Source organism: Pomacea canaliculata, linkage group LG5 (genome assembly GCF_003073045.1).
Source record: "Pomacea canaliculata isolate SZHN2017 linkage group LG5, ASM307304v1, whole genome shotgun sequence".
Taxonomy (NCBI): Eukaryota; Metazoa; Mollusca; class Gastropoda; order Architaenioglossa; family Ampullariidae; genus Pomacea; species Pomacea canaliculata.
In genome coordinates, this window is record NC_037594.1 from 13,439,281 (window position 1) to 13,457,793 (window position 18,513).

At 42.5% G+C, this 18,513-nt stretch overlaps 1 protein-coding gene across 2 annotated transcripts in view; it reads left to right on the forward strand.

The window, feature by feature from the left end:
* Nucleotides 1–863: 863 nt before the first annotated feature.
* The window catches only part of LOC112563612 (type I inositol 1,4,5-trisphosphate 5-phosphatase-like), a 42,728-nt gene continuing 25,078 nt past the window's right edge, over nucleotides 864–18,513 (forward strand). For both annotated transcript variants that reach the window (XM_025237738.1, XM_025237736.1), the window contains exons 1-5: nucleotides 864–1,130; nucleotides 3,673–3,714; nucleotides 4,690–4,790; nucleotides 14,171–14,258; nucleotides 15,458–15,521. In XM_025237738.1, coding sequence (XP_025093523.1) covers nucleotides 1,068–1,130; nucleotides 3,673–3,714; nucleotides 4,690–4,790; nucleotides 14,171–14,258; nucleotides 15,458–15,521 — 358 coding nt within the window. In that variant the 5' untranslated portion in view covers nucleotides 864–1,067. The remainder of the gene's footprint in view (nucleotides 1,131–3,672; nucleotides 3,715–4,689; nucleotides 4,791–14,170; nucleotides 14,259–15,457; nucleotides 15,522–18,513) is intronic.

Below are 18,513 nucleotides of genomic sequence, written 5' to 3' on the forward strand. Positions count from 1 at the left end.
CACTGTCAGTTCACGTGTGTGCGTGTATTAAAATTGATGTTTAATACAGGAGAAATTTTATCCTCTTATCGAAGGGATATCAACAAACTGTCGTCGAAGATCAAGTTGAAGCATCACTGTGCAGTAACTACATCCTACATCTATGCTTTGCTGAAAACAGAAAATAATACAATTAAATATAATAAGACGCCTGTTCATCGTACTTCTCTGGAACAAATTAACTTATCACAGTATATGGTACTTCAGAGTTTCCAAGCACTAATAAAAAAAAAAATGCAAGTCACAAAAACATTGTGAAGGGGGCCCGACATAGGTCAGTAATATTTTGTCATTTTCTTTTTCTTTTAAACAAAAACGAAAAGGAAAAGCTCCCAGAATAAAATAACGCTAGACTTCAAACAACGCTAATAAGTGTAGGATTTACTACTAGAGTTACTGCTGCTGCCAATGATTGTACCCAAATCTGAGACGACTGTAACATCACACATGCTTTAATTAGGGTGAAGGACATAAACTTTGTATAGTCTTTAATCTTTTAATCTCAATTTGGTGGGATGGAACAAACACACGCGTCACTTCGCTCTGCTTTATAAGAAATTTAGCAGTTATGTTACATCTCTACTAATATTGTAACTAGAACGGTACACATGTCAACAAATCTGCTTGAGAAGAGATTTTTTTCTCCAAGCTTCTATGTTCACCATTGTGTATTTGCTCACAGGAAAGGTCTCAAGTCCTTCTGACCCTTCGCAGGTGTTTACCCTGCAACACCACAGACTGCGCGCCAAGTCAAGGGACGCAACCACGTAAAACAATCTTAGCGTAACAACACCAACCTACGAGAGTAGCCTCCCCTGGCAAAGTGGCGCTGTTGTTTATGACGTCAAAGATTTCATTAGCCAGGGGAGCGAAACGTCAAATTGGTTGTAAAGATATCGATTGTTCTGGTTTATGGTGTATCCGATATGGATGGACTGTACACGCTGTTGAGGAGAGTAGCATTTGACCGGAATTTCTTGTGTATAGCATGATCTTGTAGACGGTGGTAGTAGAGTGGGCAGTAGAACATGGACGGCGACAACGCTAAAGTTCTTTTGGTCACTGCCAATGTGGGATCAATTTTCGAAGAGGTAAGAAACGATTTCGACTCTCGTCGAAGACGTCAGCTAGTCTAGTTAAGTAGTGTTTATTACCTTTCTTTTGTTCACTTTCTGACCAAGCAAATCCTCTAGCTCGTGCCTGTTATTTATGGTTAAGATTCTGTTTTCCTCCTGCATCTTCAACAGAGGGAAGTATTGCTCGGAGCTCTTGTCGGTTTATGCATACAGTGTGCCACATTTTTGTGCAAGGCCAAATGTGCCGTCGCTGCTTTGAGTATGCTAGTGCAGACTGTTCTTTTTCATCATATTAGATACCTGTATAAAAACCAGTAGTTGCTCTATTGAACACCATGTTGATTATGGTGACGTTTTAATAAACATTGTCATTACAAAAAATTTAAAATTCCATTAAGATACAAACGATTGCTAATACTCTAATAGTATTCATAAAAAATTTACCGTTTGTTAGACAGTCTCCACTGATAACTTAGGAACTCATAAGTGAAGATGAGTGAAACCTAACATTTGTCTTTTTCTGTTGGAGACATTGGCTTATCTTACTTTAATAAATTTCATCATTTATTCACAATCATTAATTAATAGTTCTGTATTTAGAAGAGGTGGGCTTATATATGAGAATAGACAATTGTTAACTCCACCAAAGCAGTTAGAAATTAAAAAAAAAATAAAGCACTGGTTTATGATAGAGATAATTTTGTAAAAGGTCTTTAATTTCTACTTATGTTAGTGTTTATAAATGTTATTCTACTCATTTAAAGCTTGTATGCTTATATTTTAAGATAATTTATTGTAAAAAGAATAACATTTCACTAATTCATCTATCATCTTCAGCCATTATAAACTCTTCCTATATAGTTTGCATCTGCAGATGCAAATGTCTTTATAGCTACAGCTCAGTTGCATGCTGATTGTCTCTATTAAATAAGTTAATAAGTGTCCTTCCTCTCACTCTGTGTGTGCATGTGGGCACATACTCATATATACACATGTGGTGAACTAAGTGACTGAGTAGACAGAATAGAGGAATATATGTGAGAATCAATCTTTATACACACACTGCAAGAGGTATATTGTATTTAAGCATACACTTATAGTCTTTTGTCATATGAAACAAAATCTTTAAAAATAATGCTGTTCCTTATAGATCAGCAGCTTAGTCATGAGAAATTTAAACAAAATATTTAACTTTACACCAACATTATAATTACCACCTAGACTTTTTCTAATAAACTGGAGAAAAAATACAAGTAGATGCAAGACTTCACCATTAACCTTACTTCAAATTTCTGGTCTTCTTCTGATAATTTTAACCTCTTTGATGTTAACTCAATTGTTACTTAGTCTTGAATTTTTATGCAAAATGAATTAAATCCAATGGTATTTGGGCTTAATGTTGTGTTTGGGTCAGATCAGGTTACCCCAAGTAATGCTAGGTTTAACTCATTCAGAATTTCAGGTTATGTATATTTTTAATGTTCCTCTTCCGAGTAGTAACTCATCTTGATTGAGTTTTTACATAAAATTCTGAGCCTAATAATACTCACAGGATTTTTAAAGAAAAAGTAATAAGGAGTGGCATATGAAATTCCAGCTATTTTAAAATTTTGGAGTATTGGTATTAATGGTGTATCTTTACTGCATTTTGAAGAAAGTTTAGACAGGCAATGCATAGTATTGTTTTACCTTTGGGACTATTATTTATTGCTGATCCATTTGGTGTCTGATAAAGGGCAGTGTAGGGCAAGAAAATAACTGGATTAGGCATCTACAATATGCCTCATAAAGGTTAGTGTCTAGGTCACCAGTGCAGACAGTATTAAACAGTCTTTGATATAAATTATCTTACTCTACTGCTACATTTATTTTAGGTTTTTTGACTAGTAAATTTTAATCTTTTTACTTTTTGAAGCATAAACAGTAGGTACTTGCTAAACAATGTGCTACTGTTGCAAGGGTATTTAGTAGGTTAAACTTGTGTATTTTCATTGAGAATGCACTATGTACAGTCTTAGCTTGTTATCTTGCTAACCCCATCACTTGCTGGAAAGATAGTTCTAGTTATGATCATATACCCTCTTTATATTTCTGCCATTTGTCCCTCACTCAACATTTGTATTGACAGATGGCAGCAAGATAACAAGTTGGGACTGCATTTTAAAATTTTAATTTCCATTTCATGTAGGTCTGCACCACATTTGTTTATGATACTTTTTTTTTTTAAAAACATAGAATGCATCTTTACTTTTTATTTATACAACACATTCACAGGCACATTCAACTGTTTTTCATTCTCTTTCTAGACCAGTGGTTCTTAACCTTGTTTGAGGTACCAAACCCACAAGTTTCATATGCACATTCACTGAACCCGTCTTAAGTGTCATCAGGAATGGCCGGTGTGTCTTGGCCTCTGTGGCAGAGGCTCCGCATAACCCGAACCCCTGAGACTGACTCACCGAACCAACCCGGTTAAGAACCACTGCTCTAGACAGTCCCTTGCAACTAGTTACTGATGCTGTTATGGTCATTCTCTAAGCTTACTTTTCTGTCACAGCCCACAGTGATGTTCCCACCATGGCTAAGAGCATTTTTACAGGTAACCTTTTTGCATACTTCTGTTTTTTTTTAAATAGCTTTCAGATAGCGAACATAATTGATTATATGATGGATTGTTGATTTTACAAACCAAACCCATCAAATGAGGAAAGACTACTTACATTTCAGTACAGTTTAAACTACTTTAGGTTTCGCAGATAATGCCTATTGAATTGCTGTCCTCAGCTATACATATAAAACAGTTTGCCTAAATGATTCCAGCGGTCAGTAATATTGATTATTATGACCGAACTGTTTTTGGTTTTGGAATACTGCAAACATCTCTACCGCTATGTCAGGTCCAGAAGACATATATTAAAAGAGGTAAGATTTTCCATTGACAGTGTGAACGGATACATGGTGTAAGCGGAGCCGTGCCCAGGGAAGAAAGCAAAACAGTGAAATAGACCCATTAATAGTAATTTCGTAGGGTGTCTGTAGAACAAAGGCGGCACCATTGCACACTTTTCCTGGTGGCAGGGCTGGAAGTAAACAAGAAGGGCCATGATAAATGGCCAAGAAGAAAACGAACCTGGAGAGCCGGCAGTGGAAAGGATGGTGGTGTCGCCTTGATCTTGACAAAACTTAATTAAAAGTATCCAGTCGACAGTAGCTTGCTGTTTAATGAGAATAGACTGGCGAAGGAATTTTCTTTCAAAAGAAAGAATGGGGATGTACTATTTTCTGTCCTGTTCTGTTAAGTGATCACGTTTGACCCACAGAACAACGTGTTGCGATGCATGCATGCATTTGATACAGACACCCGGATCTAAGTAATACAAGTTTGAGAAAATGCTTGGCGTGAAGGAATGCTAAAAATAAATAACGATGATCATTAAAATTTGTATCGTAAGTTAAAATATTGTCACTGATTTGTACAATGGACTAGTTTCAACACACGGTTGAGTATGGCCTAGCGAGAGGAGGTGTGACGGCCGATCAATGATGGAGCGCCGTGTCTGTGCGAATGTTGCAGTGCGTGCAGGACAAGGAGCCGGGTATGGTGGCCTTGCACTGCCAGGAAGTAGGGGGCAAGAACTACGAGGCCTCCATGCAGCACGTCAACCAGTTCATCAAGTGAGAAGCCATTTTCTTACAGCACTCACCATGCTTTGTATTATGCCCCAGAATACACGTCAAAGGAAAGGTTGATGGGTAGGAGGGGGGAATAAAAGTGAAATTGGAGAATTCATTTCCGTGTGGTTGTCAGCTGCTGGGGGGTAGGGGAGAACATTTGTAGAGCTGGCGAATGAACCACGTGATCGCTGTGTGTAGACGTAGATCTCTGTAGGGTCAAGTTACACATTTTATCGCTTTCTTTCTTACTTGGATACATATTCGTGCATACGCGCGCCCACACACACACACAGATTTGACAGATGTCATACGGCGAAAACATCGATTTGGTGTCCGGCATCTGTGCATACAGGGTTTGTGTATGCATACCTCTGTGTATGTGCGTGCATACAGACGTTCTGAGAGACTTAATTCAGCTGCGACAGAGACTGGTTTATCTCCTAATCCTAATATCTCACCGAGAGAAGCCATTGACAACGGACCGTTGTCTGTCCTACACTAGCTTTACTACACTTGGGGCGAAGGATCAGGTAAACGAAGCGGCTGACTGGCTGCGTGCGATCTTTCACATCGGTGTCCTGTTACCCATTTGACCGTCTGTGTGCTAGTGCACCACGCTTCATACGTGTGTCTACATTGAGGTGTTTGTTGTCTGCGGCCATGCGAGTCCTGGATGCGGCATGCTGCGCCTAATTACATCGGGCATTTAGTATGACGCACGAGGAGTCGTGTTGCCGTACTTAGTGGCCAGTCTCCGTGATCCTATTAACACCCACGTGTGGATCCCAGCAGCAGCACCGCCGGCCACGAGGAGAATGGCTGTGGTGTTGCACCGCGATGTACGCTGACTAATGTGGTGATTGAAACAATACATCTTTCCACATCCCGCAGTGTCGGTCGGAATGCGCCTGTATCCTGCGACATTCGTGGAAGAGAGCGGACTTGCTCGCGGGCATGCACCGGGCTTCTGGTAACAGACAGAACAAAATGCACTTCTGGAGTGTTTACCTGCACACGCAGCGCTGCCAGTGTCTTGTGGGGCTGCTAGGGAAAGGGGTGAAGGAGGAGCGTGGGAGACCGAGAGAAGTAGAGTGTGCCGCCAAGTCTGCGGAGCTAGACGGCAGTGGAAGGTGGTGTAGTTCGGGCAGACAGGGTACAGAGGGCTTAGTGGCAGACTGTTTGCGCAAACTGTAAGGAACGGTGGGGCAGCTCCGGCAAGAAGGAAGCTTGGTAAACAAGCGGTGTCTTATCTGTAACGGGGTCACTTCACCATAGTGAATGACAAATACATGGAGCGTTGTGGCGGTGATTCTGCTCCTAAACTTTGTTTCCTCGATAAATTTCTAGATTTTGCGGCTGGAGCCTTTTCTATTTAAAGTTTCGTCTTTTCTCGTAGGTTTCCGCCTTATGAATGATGCAACAGCCCATCGTACTACGCATACCTAATGATAATAAAGTACGCTTGTATAATGTCATTTACCAGCCATACGGACATGCTCACGGCACTTTACACCTGATTAAAAAAAAAAAAAAACTGTAACGGAGGCTGAAAATGCGTTTATTCACACCACTGTTTAATCCATAGAACAGATCGCAACCTAAAGAAGGAAAAGCAGAAAAAATACACTGATATAATACTTTCGACTCAAATTCAACTCATCGTCATTCGTGCGTTGCAGATCCATTCGCTTACATGTATCACATAGGTCTGATGCATAATGAATTGTCGACACTTCTTCGAATTTCTATTTCTCTCTTGCAAGAGTACCAAATCAATGATTACGGTCCAAAATGGCAAATGCAGTAGTCCAACATCTTTTCCAAGATTGAAAAAAAGTGACCTATGAGACTAGAGACTGTAGCAGGAGATAAGAAGGAGAACCATTGCCAATGCCGCAGATCATTCTGGAAAAGACGAAGTATTTGCTTTGACCTCTTGAAGACTACGTGTACTGTCGTAAAACAACACCTGATCGCTTGACATGTAGCGGATTTTTGTTCCATCCTCACTGTTTCTGTCTTTTTTTTTTTAATTCCTTCTCTTTCGATATGGCAGTACCTGCAGTTCATAAAGTGCTTTATTTTCCTTTCAGAAAACCAAGGATAGATCGTTGGCAAAACTCAAAATAAGCAGTAGTTTTTCATTAATTGAGGCGCATTCAAAATTACTTTGGGCAGTGCATGTCATTATCTGCCATAATGTAACATTTTGAAGTAATGTGTATTAATCTCTGTTAAGGGAAGCGGTGTGTAGAAAAGCGCAAAGTTCCAGAAGTTACAGATAGTCGTGTTTGCCAAAACCAGTAGCTCATCTGAAAAGTACAGTGCAGACACACTTTGAGCGAATGCGGATTTACATACAAGTGCAATAGACTGGAAAATCAATTTGTATAATTGTTAATTATCCACTCTTGTCGACGTGTGTGTGTGTGTGAGAGAGAGATCCCTAAACCATGCTAGGTGCTGCTCTACATTACCGGGACTACCGGCAAAAACATGTGTCTAATACTTTAACTCGGGCTCCGTCCCTCCGAAATAACTGGAATTCCGGCATCTGTAGCGTGAAGTACTGTGGTAGCATGACATAATTACAGAAAGTAATGCACGAGAGCAAGTCGTGAAGGTCGCTCGTTCCGCCCGATGACAAGTAGACGTGTGCGGCGAGTGGCTAGCACCTAGTTTATTATTAGTTTATTAAGTTGGTTTATTGCTGAGAGTCTTGCCATCTACATCGTCACATCTGCTAAGCGCTACATGTAGGATTGGAGATTGTGTGTTGCTGTGAACATGTGCTCTTGCTTGCTGCACCGGGGGCTACACCAGCTGGCGAAAACCTCATGTACAGTGTAGAAGTAATCATTTTCGCTAGCATAATACGCACACACGTCACTTCAGCGATGCATAGTAGTATTAAATACAAAGAGGGAACAGAGCTAATTCAAACATTCCTATCGCATTTAATATTTAATTCTCTCTCTCTTTCACGCACACCCGCCTATGCGTGTGCACGCGCACACTCAGTTACAGAGCGTCAACCGTAAGACGTGTGGACTGGGGGATGCTAGAAAGGGGGTCTGGTCTTTTCTCCGTTTATCAGAGGTCTGTTTTGAACGTGTCCGCACGAGCCTGATGCACTCCATTAGCTGCGAAATCTCGCCTCCTCAGGCACGGATATCTAACACTAAGCGTGCCAGCCTCTTTTCCTTTCTCATGGTTTGGATGATTAAACGCCTCACAGCTTTTTCTTTGTTTGGCACACGCTGGCTTTAGCTTCACCTCCTGTATAATTTGGCGATCCTTCTCGTTCATAACTTGGGGCAGGCATTTCAAGGGATCGTTCTTCATGAAAGGCATATCAATCAGGAATTGGTTTTATGTCGATCGCTGATCAGGTTCCATTGTCTCAAGTTGCTGAAATCACAGATATGTAGAGAAGATATGTGCCGAAACCTTTACATCGAAACCAGCTTTTTTAGCGCCTGAATTACGTTGTATATGACTTTTTACTAGTCTTTATTTTTTCTTTAGTGGTAAATATCGTTCAAAAAGCATCACTCCCCGTATCCTCCAAAGAAACAATCATGGGGATGTCCACGTGTTTACTATTATTATATACACGTTCTGTATAAAACAGTCATGATCTCACCTTGCTGCATTTACATTTGATCTTTTCTTCGTCTCCTTCGACATGACATCGTAAAATATCTATATGACCACTGATGGTCATATTAAACATTGCTTCAGTAGCAAAGAAAGACTGCATCGTCGTTAAACTAGTAGCTTGTATATGTCCATGGAAACTGCAGATGTCCAGAATTTTCATGAGCATATTAAAAAAAAACTGACAGCTGTAATGTTTGGAATGTTAATTAGTAGTTTGGCTTGGCAGGATGGAAGGTTTACTGGCATCAGCCATGTTACTGGAAAAAGTGGCGTTGACTTTGCTTACATGTTGCCGACAAGTGTAACGGTACATCGTTCGAAACTTTTCTTGTCAGACTAATGGTAGTTTGTTATTTTCTCTGTGTTTGCTGTGCTGGGAAGAGAGAAGAGGGAACGAATGGCAGTTCTTCACATGGCATTTGTTTTTCAGATCCCAGATGACGACCAGGAACCGTATTCATGAAGCGAGCGTAAATCGTGTCCAAGGCGAAGTCGGGAGAGGGGATGTCTCCATAGTTATGGCGCACTGTCCAGACCTCGCGGATAGTGCTTTATTTACATTTTACATGACCACAGGGATTGACACAACTTTATAAGTATGGTCCCAGGGGAAAACATCTTCCACGGAATAGTCACTTTAAATTTGTTAGTGGGCAAATCAACTCAAGGGCGTTTTGCTTTTTATTTCATTTTAGTTTACAGTTTGTAGACGTTGCCTATCCTTACCTGCGCGCGATATGTCTGCTGTGATGTCTGAAAAGCTGAGGTGAGCCGTGACTTGAAATTGCATTTTCGTAGTGACAGGTTGGTTTAAAAATAGCTTTCATTCTGTTGTGGGCTATTGTTCAACGAAAATACTCTCTTCCCCTTGGGCGTTTTTGGGATATTTGTCATCTGTTAAACATACAGCAGAACTGCGATGAAAGGCCGATAATAAACCCGTATCACCAATGTTTTTTTTTCTGGTGCAGCCTTGACTACAAATAAGGAAACATACTGACTTTTCTATCTTGAACTCGATACTGAAAGTACGCATGTCTCTTAGCCAGTCGAAATGCTTTTTTAGTTTCGGTTCGGCTATTTTCAACAAGGATTTCTATGCACGGTACTTACATTTTTTTCTAGCTGGTCAGACAATGATGTTCGTTGTATGGTGGCTGGACGTGGATAACATTGTCAAATATTTCCTGAGTTAACTGATATTTACCACTGATTGACTTTTTTCGTTTTTGTCTATAGTCTGTACGCAAAGCTGGCAGTAAAACCCTGCTATATTTTGTTTTAAAATAAAAACGCTAATAAAAACAATAGACAGAAGTAAGAACTTTCAGGCACCAAATAGAGTCGTTGGTTTCATAAACTCATCGCGTGTTGAGAACCAGGTGGGAAAAACATTTATCTTTTTATTTCTATGACTGAAATGTTGACGCTTCGAAAATTTTCTTGTAGAAACAGGAACAAGAGAGAATTCTTCGGCATTGGAATTATTCATATGCTTGTTAGCATTCCTAGTCACGCGACTTTTGGAAAGGAGGAGGGAAAATTCGTTTAGTAATATTAAACGGTAAGGAAAACGATGCTCGTACCCGATGGGTGGTTGGCCCTGTTCTGAGAGGAGGGAACTACAACTTACAGTTTGCTCTTGAGTTTTATTGGCCAATATAGAAGAATGGCTAGCATGGTACGCGACCTTTACGTCTCATCATTGCATCTCATCTTCCATCTCCCCAGTGATATTGTGATCGGTCTCCGAGGACGATTCGGAAAAGAGCGATGACATGTAGAAAACAGGAAAAAGAGGACTACCGCCCTGAACATCCCCTTCACGTTGTGGCCACTGACTTCAGGCATGACTGATAGATACTGAAACTAGCGGTAGTGACAGTCCACGGTGAAAGGTGATAGTCGCACGAGGTCAGGTCTGCTCATCCTCCACAGTCTGGCCTTTCCATGGCACGGGCAAGTGACATAAGATTGAGAAGACTCGTAGGAACATCTTTTTTCTCCAAATTGTACGTTGTCTTTCATCGCATACAGAAGCCGACTATAACTATTAACAGATAGTAAAAATTTAAAGGACAATAATGTCAAGCCCTCCCACAACTTGGAGAAAGCATAAAAAGGAAAAAAAAAAACAAAAACCCAGCAACAACAACAACCAACAACAAAAAACTTGAAATTTAATTTGTATAAAGAGAAGGCATCATAGAACATTATGCCGTTTGACTTCAGGAATACGTTAAAGATAATATCAGCGAGAAAATGATTATAAAGAAATTATAGTGTGTAGAAACACGTAAGAGTCGGCCGCGAGAACGCCAAAGAGTATCCGGTAATGGACAGTTACGCCTGACTGTAAAATGCAGATACAGAGACAGAAATGTTTACTCAAGGACAGTTACTGTTGCAGTTTGTTGTTTTATTAGCCCTTTAATTGATATAAAAGCTTGATATAAAATGCCTTTAATACCCTGTATCGGAAAACGGGAATGGACGCATACACTTGTCATACCCCTTGCAAAGAAAGGAACCATCAGGCAGTGCCAGGAGCATTGAACGGCAAGCCCTGATTAGTCATCTGAACAAAGCTATGTTGAAGATGATTCAAAACCTGTCACCAGCACGAGCGCTAATGGGATAGAAATCGTACCTAACTCGCGAAGTCGGAGCGACGGATCCAAGCGTTCGAAACAAAATGTTTAAGAAGACTCCGAATCTCCTACAGAGAATACAAGACGAAGGACTTTGTTGCGCATTCGCCACTCTGGTGGGTCCCCAGGAAAGAGGATAATGATGAATTGGTGTAAACAGCTTATTTCGAGTCATAAGCTCAATTGAGACGTTTAGGTGCAATTAGGGACAATTTCATCTTTAAATGCACACATTTTGCTTTTATTTGTACATGAACATTTTCATGTAGCTGAGTAATTACACTTTGGAGTACGCGGAAGACCTGATGTAGACCGTTGCCAGTTCACGCAGTGACATAGAAGCGAGATACGCGACATTTTGTTGTCTTCTTTTTTTTCCTATCGATTTAACGACAGCAAACCTGTGTGTGTGTGTCCTCGAGTGTGTACAAACTGCTACCTCAGCTAGACTGCGACCCCTTTACTAGAGTCAGTGTGCTGCCCACCACTGCAAATGGATATGACAAAGTGAAATCGGCTGAATGTTTTGTGCAAAACTAAAAGCACTCGTTAGTGTCACAGACTTGCAGTAAATAAATAATCGCCTTGGCTGAAGATGAGAGAAGTCAGATGTAAGGATTTCGTTATCAAGACGAGAGAGGGCGAACTCCCCAAGGAATTCTTCCAAGAGACGCTAGAGTTTGTTTGGCTGACTGCCTATCTGTTGTGGGGCTGTACTGTAGCAGCATGCACGAAGTCTTGTGATGAGTTCTCTAAGCTTCACAAAATACATCAGAGATTAAGATGTTGGAACATAAGCGCCTTAAAATGAGTAAATAAAGCCCTTATATACCTCGGCTTGAAGTGTGTTGAATACTTTGTGTTAGCACATCGTTCATCGCAATAAATACTTGTTTCCTGCAGTCTTACCAGTGTAATGAAGTACTGCATTTCTCTCCACTCTTTTCTGCCTGTCCTCCGTATTGGATTGATCTTCCGCTTGCGTGCCAACGCACGCAGGGATTGTACATAATTAACTAAGTGACCGGGATATTGCTTGAATATGGCCTCATTACTTTGGCATGGCTGAAGCTGACGTGTCAGCTTTGCTGATGAAGGTTAAGAAGTAAGATAATCTGCTATGAATAGAGTCGACCAGGGCGTGGTGCGTGCGTGCGGCCACGTGCACCACTCTGGTGTCGGTTTTGCAACTCTGAAACAGAAACATCTTTGACTAAACGCCATTATATGTGTTGCTTTCAAACTCTGGCCGTTTGTTTGGTTCGACTGCAGCTGGTAGAAGTAGTTTTGGATAAACAGGTAGGAGTGGGTTGCTTTGGGAAAAGCGAGCATGGGCTCTTTCTTTTCACATAGACAAAAGTCTACTTGGAACAGCCTTAAACTCGACATAAACTATAAATAGCTGCAGTATCAGCAGACACGTGACACTTGGATCTGATATGAGCTGTGACATTCTATTAATAACCAGTCAAAATAGAAAGGGCCAGGGGGCACGTCCCGAGGGGTCATCATAGTTAACTAGATGCTTATTGCTTTATCTTTTGGGCTTTTTGTTTCGCATGAAAAGTGATCGGCGGTGACAAGCGTATGAGTACATTGGAACTTATGGTACATTGAAAGATCTACTGGTATTACGCTTGAATAGTTTAATACTTTAGGAATGCTTCATTTGATCAGATGTCATAGCCACAAACCTTTGAGCCTGTGTCTTCTCCATTCAGTACACGATCTCCTTCTGTTCCTTGCGTACATACGTATAGACAAATGTACGCTTCACAAATTCTGCAACAGCATTCTCGGCAGATGTTGGGAGACCGTGATGCGGTAGTCATTGCTGTGGCTATTGAATGATAGAGGACAGTAATTGAGAGAATTATTGGAGTGACAGTTTAGTGCCGCCTTTCTCAGCCTTTTACTTTTGACGACCCCCTCCCTCCCCGGGACTAAAAAAATGTACGTCGCTCGCTCCCCTTAGCCAGCTAATTTTACTAATACTGATATACGATATGAGAAACTTAAAAAAAAAAATAAAAATAAATAAAAAGACCGCCTCGCGCTCTCCTTGTCAGCAGGTTTATTGTCAACAGCGAATGGCAGTTTCAGAGGTCTGATAACATGGAAAACTTACGGAGGGGACAGAAGTCTACGTTCATAACCCTAGAATATTGAGCAGTACTCGCAGGTCTGCAGTGTTTTATTGTTTGAAAATTGCTTTCTACGTGACTTATTGTCTCTGCACTTACTCGCTTGATGGCTCAGATTTACTGATAGTGTGGGGATGGCGCAGTTACTGTTTTCACCTGGCTCTTGCGATCAGAAAGGAAACGCGCGCACGTAGGTGGGGAGGGGAGAACTGTGCTAAAAGGCTGACAAGACCTCACTTGATTACGTAGGCATGGGAACAATCTTGATATTTGTCACCACGATGATAGAATCGTGAAATATGTATCAAGCTCCCACAGCGATTTCAAAGTATCAGATATCACATTTTTTCCCTTCATATAGTAACTATACACCATCTTGTGTGTGTGTGTGCACGCCTGTAAACTAAAAACCACCAGTCACACCTGTGCAAGAAGAGATAAGTTGATCACTGTATAGTAGTAGGTGTCTGTTGACACTGTCTCGACGCGAGTCCGAGTACTGACAGCACGCACGCGCGATCCCTTCGCCAGCTCTCAGTTACGCGAGGATAGTTCATTGTGCAGTTTTGCCTGAAAGCTCTGGCGGATTTGGTGAGCTACGTATTTAACTAATAGACTATCCCAGTCTCTTGCAAGAAGTTGAATCAATTATTTAGTAGTGTTTCCGACTGCAGGTAATAGCTTCTGCACAATCGTGAGTGAAAACCGCGCAAAAATATAACTCCGAATATTCTCTCAAACGCTGTAAAGCATTGAGGATGTTCCAGTATTACTAACAGGCGCCAGATTAGGTCATGTTAATGCAGTCAGTCTCTCTCTCATAAAGAAAATATTATATGAAGACCTCATTATGCACTTCTAACTAGTATTATTGCCATTATGAGCCCGAAAGATTAATTTTTCTTTCTGTGTTGTCTACTAGGAACCTTTTGGCCTGCGAAGAACTACAGCGGTACGACAGAGCCCGGATATTTCTAGACGAGGATTACACTGCTGCTGACAGGTTTACGGTGAGCGGCTTTTCCCTTCTCTCTGTGTCCTAGCGAGAGCAGGGTGGTCCTGTGGCACAACGGTTAGCGCCTGTCCCCACTACAGTGAAGGTTGGCAGTCCTGGGTTCAGCTCTCGTCTCGGTCACCCTGTTCTTTCTCTGCATGTGGCATCTGTTTACAGGGCTGGTTGCCGTGCCGTGATATAGTCTTAGTTGCTGGCTCGGCGTAAAACACTAATCCAGCGGTTCTCAACCTGTGGGGCGCCCCCCCCCCCCGGTGGGGGGGGGGGCGACGTGCTTACAAGGGGGGCGCGAAGGTGGTCATTTTTTTAAAAGTTTCTTATTCCAGTATTAGTGAAATTAGCTTACATTGCTGGCTAAGGGAGGCGCGCGGACATACCTTCGTTCGTCCGGGGGGCGTCACAAGTAAAAGGTTGAGAACCGCTGTGACTAATCCCTCCACCCACATACACATACGTCCTGGCGAGGTCAGTAATAAGAGCTTGGATACCTGTGACAACTACAGCATTTCATATATTGCCAGCAGATGTTGCTTATAAATTTTCCACACAAGAATAATAGGACCAATATCTAATATCTACAGGTTGTCACACTGTGTTTGTGGTGTTAAACTGTTGTTGCAGTAGTTTAGCAAGTTTATCGTGACGTGCAGCGGAGCCTGGTGGGGCACTGTTCTACATGAAACCGAACGTAGCTGTCCGCATAGCTGCACCTCTGACCGTAGCAAGTGATAGACCGCTTCCCCAACCCCATCGCCTGAGAGTCAAGCCGTGAGAAAACTGCATGCACATTGTCGTTGAGAATATGTGACGTGCTGTGTGATATGTCAGTGTCTGGCGACGGTCGCTTAGAACGTGCGTCTATTAAACTGACAAGAGATTGTCGTGATGGTACTAGCTAGCACCCACACAAGGTTTTAAAATGCTCTATCAAAGCCCCTTTGCCCTCTAGGTTCTTTGTTCACCGTCACACGTGTTGACCACCTACGGTGTAACTGGCTGCTTTCTCGTCTTGCTTTGATGACACCTGGCCTGCTGTACCTGGCAGTGCCTGTCAGTATAGAGCGAACTACGTACAAGCTGTGTGCATAAAAGGGTGCAAATGGGTGTTTCTTGCTGCTTGCCATAGTTGTACAGTTGTGTTGCTAACCTTCTATTGTGAATAACGTGATACTAACGTGTGGCTTTTGTCGTTTTCAGGCTCTTGGGAACCTGTACTTCATACACGAGGACATCGACAACGCCCTCATTTGGGATTTTGTAGGTAAGGGCTGGTATGAAGAAGCCGGAAGTTGTCGGCAAAGAAAGTAAACAGACTCCAAACACGCGCATTGTGACTGCGCTTGTTAGGAATTACTGTGTACATCTTCAGACATCTTCTCTCATTGCCTTTCTCTCCGTCGGTGTGCGTGTACGGAGAGCAAGTTACATCTGTTACAAAGCACGAGTTTGACCCACTTTAAAAATTAAATGTGTACTTGACCTGTGGCGGTGCAGTCAACACCTATGGCCACCTCCTCCTCCACCATCACCATCATCACTTTTTTCTTTCTTGGTATCGAATGTGAACGTGCAGTGATATTTATTATGAGCTGTTACAGCAGGTGTTTTCCCACATTTCACCGGGAGAAACCTGCAAAAAAAAGCAACAAGGCGAAGTGCAAGGTCACGTGGAAGTGGCACCGCGGTGACTTGAGTCATCAAAAGTCCTTTTAGAGCGAGCATTGAAATAATTGGGACTAAACGAGTATCCAGCAAAAATCTGAGAGCAGTGGCTAGTACTATAATTTTTATTTTTGGTTAGGGGGTGGGGTAGGAGGGGTAAAGCATTTGTAGATCATTCGATATCCGCTTCGTTTGCGATCTGTTACCCTAGTAGCCGTTGCGTCCCGCTACCATTCTTGATGTTGCAGAAATGGACGACTTACAACGATTAAGACGCAGTAAAAGAGAGGATCTAACCTAGCGCTAGTAAGCGGAATGGCGTGAACTCTCTTCAGTAGTGGCTGCAAGTGCACACATATCCAGCCTGGTGGCCTTTGGGTGTAGGACTGGCTTTACCGGAGTGTTCGTAAATGTCCGTACATAAATGCGCCCATAAACTTCCAGAGAATAAACACTTACATACGAGGAAGCGAGAGAAACTCAGCCAGTGAAACTAGCTCGTCGGCCAATATTTTACACGCGGCCTGCTTGAAAGGCATCAGTTTTTAATTATTTGCCGCTGAAGAACACATGGCTGATTTGGAGCTGGACCGTTGTGTTTCATTATTTTTGTATGCGTGAGCGATCGGTGGAAGAAAAGCGTCAGGCGCATGCAGGTCCTCGTGTCCACGGTGACCCCGGACACCGGCAGCATTGCAGGGAAACGTGTGATGGTGGACGTGCCAAAAGCTTTTCGCACGCTTTCCAACAGCCGCCGCCCCGGCTTAGCACCAATTACCCAAGGCCTCGGGTTTAGCAGGATTTTTCCCCTTGCTGCCAGCAAATTGCTGGGTGCCCGGCGATGAGGTGTTGTAGCGTCTCTTGCTATGGAGAACAAAAATAGAGGGATAAAAGAGGGTTAAATACAGGGGTTGTGGTTGGTGGAGATGAATGACAGGGGAAATGAATGTCGTTATTAACAGTACTGAGCATTTTTTTGTGTTGTGAAAAAGGAAAACAGGTTGTCGGCTGATAAAAGCTTTGGTGTTTGCTGTTGTTGCTGCTATTGCTGCACAAGGACGGCCGCAGTTCGAACGTTCACACGCGCCTGTGACGTGCACGTGACGTATGTTCTTGTCATCTTCAGGGTAACAGGTGTAGAGGCTGCACGCTCGTTCCCAGAGGTCTGCACACGCCCAACCACCTCCCCTTCCCCTGCCCCCCGCCCCACTTTACAAAGGTGGGGAAAGTGACGGGATGCTCTCACTTGGTTGTTTGGCATCTTGTCCACGAGCGAGAGAGGCGTCGCATGAACTGAAAGCTGTAAGTGTCGACATCTGCGGTTTTGTGGCTTGGTGGCGTCGACAACCTTCTTCCGTGTAAAACTCCATTGACGACTTGGCGACGACTGGGGCCTGGGTCGGAGAGGAAAGGAGGGTAGAGGGATGACAGTACAGGGAAGAGGGGAGAAATGGGTAGCCCCACTACAACTGACATTGGCTGCCAACGTGACATGCGTTTTTATCAAAGAATCATTAGAACACTACCGGCAGTATATACAAGCACTCATGCATAAGCCATGAGCTGCACATTAAAACACATTTCCTTATCACACAACAGGAAGGAAGGCTTTACCGAGCGTTAGTTTCGCATGAAGTATTTCGTGTGGTAGCGATCATAGCTGAAAATATTCCTGCCCTCTCTCTCTCTGGCTTTGTGACACAGGCAAGTGTGCTAGTGAAGGTTGTATTAGGAGTTCAGTACTCTACAAATGCTGTCATCCGTTCGTGCGGCGTCAACAAGTCAAAGAGGGATAGGGCCTTCTGGTCAGACGCGGGTACTTGTATTGACGGTACAAAACTGGATGTCCTGAACATATCTATTCAGACCTCAGTATTCGCTGAGGCTGAAGATCTAAAAATGTTTTAAGAGTGTATTAGTACCACAAAATGAGGTTAAAATGTGCGTCTGCTTCAAGAAAAAAAAGTCAATGTCTAAAGCTCTGATCAGCGTATGGCAGACAATGGAAACGATAACAAAACGCCCCAGAACTTGTGTCGAATACCTGTATTCTTCTCTCAATATCGGCATCCAGGATTCACGTCACGGCAGGACTGAAACTACGAGGGACTTGGATTGTCTGTACTGTGTAGTAAACCTGATAGTGTAGCTGTATGATAGGGTTCCAGCCTGACCATTGCTTCTGTCGGTGGTGCGATCTTCATGCAGACGTCTGCCGCAGAGCTGCCTTCTTTAGAAAGGGTGCTTCCTTAGTACTTAAAGCTCTATACCTTTATCTGTAATTTTTTTCGGTATCAGAAGCCCGATCATGTTGTTGACCATTGCTCCCAAACTATGTGAAACCGACCAAACCTTAATCCTCATGGAGAGTAAAACTATTTATAATCATTTGCACCATGGGGTATAAAGTCTTGGTGTGTGACCCCATGACATGCGTGGAAACCACGTTTGCTTCCTTATAATCATTTTTACGGTTTCTTAAAGCAGTGGTTATAATTATTGAAACTCGTCTGTTAAATTGCGAGCTTTTGGTTTTTCCCACCTCTCCAGCCCCCCTCCAGCCCCAAAGAAAAGAGGAAAATACTTTATAG